The 1,874-nt window shown below is 41.8% G+C and overlaps 1 protein-coding gene across 1 annotated transcript; it reads left to right on the top strand.

Annotated features, from left to right (window-relative positions):
• Positions 1 to 516: 516 nt before the first annotated feature.
• LOC104956726 (guanine nucleotide-binding protein G(q) subunit alpha-like) lies at positions 517 to 1,671 on the top strand (the record flags this gene model as incomplete). Its single annotated transcript, XM_010784258.1, has 2 exons — positions 517 to 717; positions 1,518 to 1,671. Coding segments are annotated over exons 1-2 (283 nt in total), but the record flags the coding sequence as incomplete, so codon positions are not given.
• Positions 1,672 to 1,874: the final 203 nt, after the last annotated feature.

The following is a 1,874-nucleotide window of genomic DNA, read 5'->3' as shown; positions in this document are numbered from 1 at the left end:
TGTTAGGCAAATATATTTCCTTAAAGTGGACCTATCATGCTATATTTGAATAATATAGTGTAGGACCATACCTATATAAGGCATATTTATACTTTTTATTTTTCAAAATACCAAACAGGTCATGCATTTTAGCCATTCCTCATTTCGCTCAATTTAACACTGTCTTTGCATGGGCTGATTCTGTGAGAGCAGCACCATCTACAGGCCTGGCATATGTACTACAGCGTCTAGCGCTTTCGAACGGCAATGTCCGTGGCTGTCTCCTCCTGATTGGTGGAGTTGTCCCAATAGCCGTAGCGCCACTTCTGTGACGTCATAGAAGTGTTCAAATCTGGATCAGTCTGTATCAGATCCGTTGCAGCCCCTTTTTAAGAGATTTGGGTATGGAGGAAAATAGAGAGGGTTGTGTTTTCTGACACTTGGTGAGTTCCCTGGAACACCGGGGACACATATTCATGTATGAAAGACGTACAAAAGTGCATTTTGCATGATAGGTCACCTTTAAATTGTGTTGGGAAGAGAATCAAACAGATTAGCAAGCATTTTGCTCAGTGTTTTCTCTGTCCTGGGCGTTGCTGCCATGGCAGGATGGTGGATGTGGGAGGTCAGAGGTCGGAGAGGAGGAAGTGGATCCACTGCTTTGAGAACGTCACCTCCATCATGTTCCTGGTGGCGCTCAGCGAGTACGACCAGGTGTTGGTGGAATCAGACAATGAGGTGAATAATGAAAACAAACACACACACACACACACACACACATTAAAATGTAAAACCCTGAGCTAAAATGTTTTGTTTTGGGGATCTTAATTTCACCTTTTCAAAAACATCTATTAAATCACTTTAGTATTGCATGTGATGTGGAAGTTGAGTTCCTCTGATGACGAAAAGCTACTCCTTATTTAAAACAATGGAAATCAGATTTTCCTCCGGCCTGGCCGCCCTCCACCTTTTTTCCCTTGGAAAGCATTTGTAAATGATCAGCCAGCTGTTTTGAATACCGCCTCGGGCCAAATCACCTTCTTAAGAGGATATAGCATGTGTGTGTTTGTTAAAGTGTATTAATGAGCAGCTGTGCGTTCATTATGTGAGTGTCTCTGTTTTTGCGCCCATGTGTTTTCCTCCCTTTGTTACTGCAAGCCCTGTAAAGTGCAGAAGAAGAAGACATCAGCTGCATGTCCTCCTGCGTGTCGTAACATTAGTTTTTATAATATACTGGAGATATTCTTAATACTCTAATGTACCGGCAATTTGATATCTAAGGCTTGCTTTCAGAACGGTTGTTTAGTTCAATTAGACACAGAATTAAAGTGCAAGAGCGAAATGAAACTCTTAAAGGCGCCTCAGCGTTCCTGCTCTCCCTCTGGTGCGGTGAACGTTTATTAAAATCTGTCCTTAATGAGTATGAAAGACTGTTGTTTTAATTAAATAATTATCTCTCGCTCTCTCTCTCTCTATCTCTTTGTATTTTCTCCTCCCCTCTTTCTCTCTCCTTACACACACATCCACTCTCTCTGTAGAACCGGATGGAGGAGAGTAAAGCTCTGTTCAGGACAATAGTCACGTACCCCTGGTTCCAAAACTCCTCAGTCATTCTCTTCCTCAACAAGAAGGACCTTTTGGAGGAGAAGATCATGTACTCCCATCTGGTCGACTACTTCCCAGAGTATGACGGTGAGTGACAGCAGCATGGTGTCCACTCAGTCCAGCCCAAACCTATCAAACCTCTAAAACAAGCAGGAAGCTCCTCTTAGCTGCTAGTTTGCACACTTGAACTAGAAAGATCTTGCTAATTTAAAATTCATATGATTCATAAAAACTAAATAGATAAATAAAGGTTGATGTCAGAAATGCACTGCTATTAAAACAACAATATT

This window comes from Notothenia coriiceps, unplaced genomic scaffold (assembly GCF_000735185.1).
Source record: "Notothenia coriiceps isolate Sejong01 unplaced genomic scaffold, NC01 NC01_scaffold00026251, whole genome shotgun sequence".
Classification (NCBI taxonomy): domain Eukaryota; kingdom Metazoa; phylum Chordata; class Actinopteri; order Perciformes; family Nototheniidae; genus Notothenia; species Notothenia coriiceps.
The sequence above is the reverse complement of the archived record's forward strand: the minus strand, read 5'-3'. Positions and strand labels throughout refer to the sequence as shown.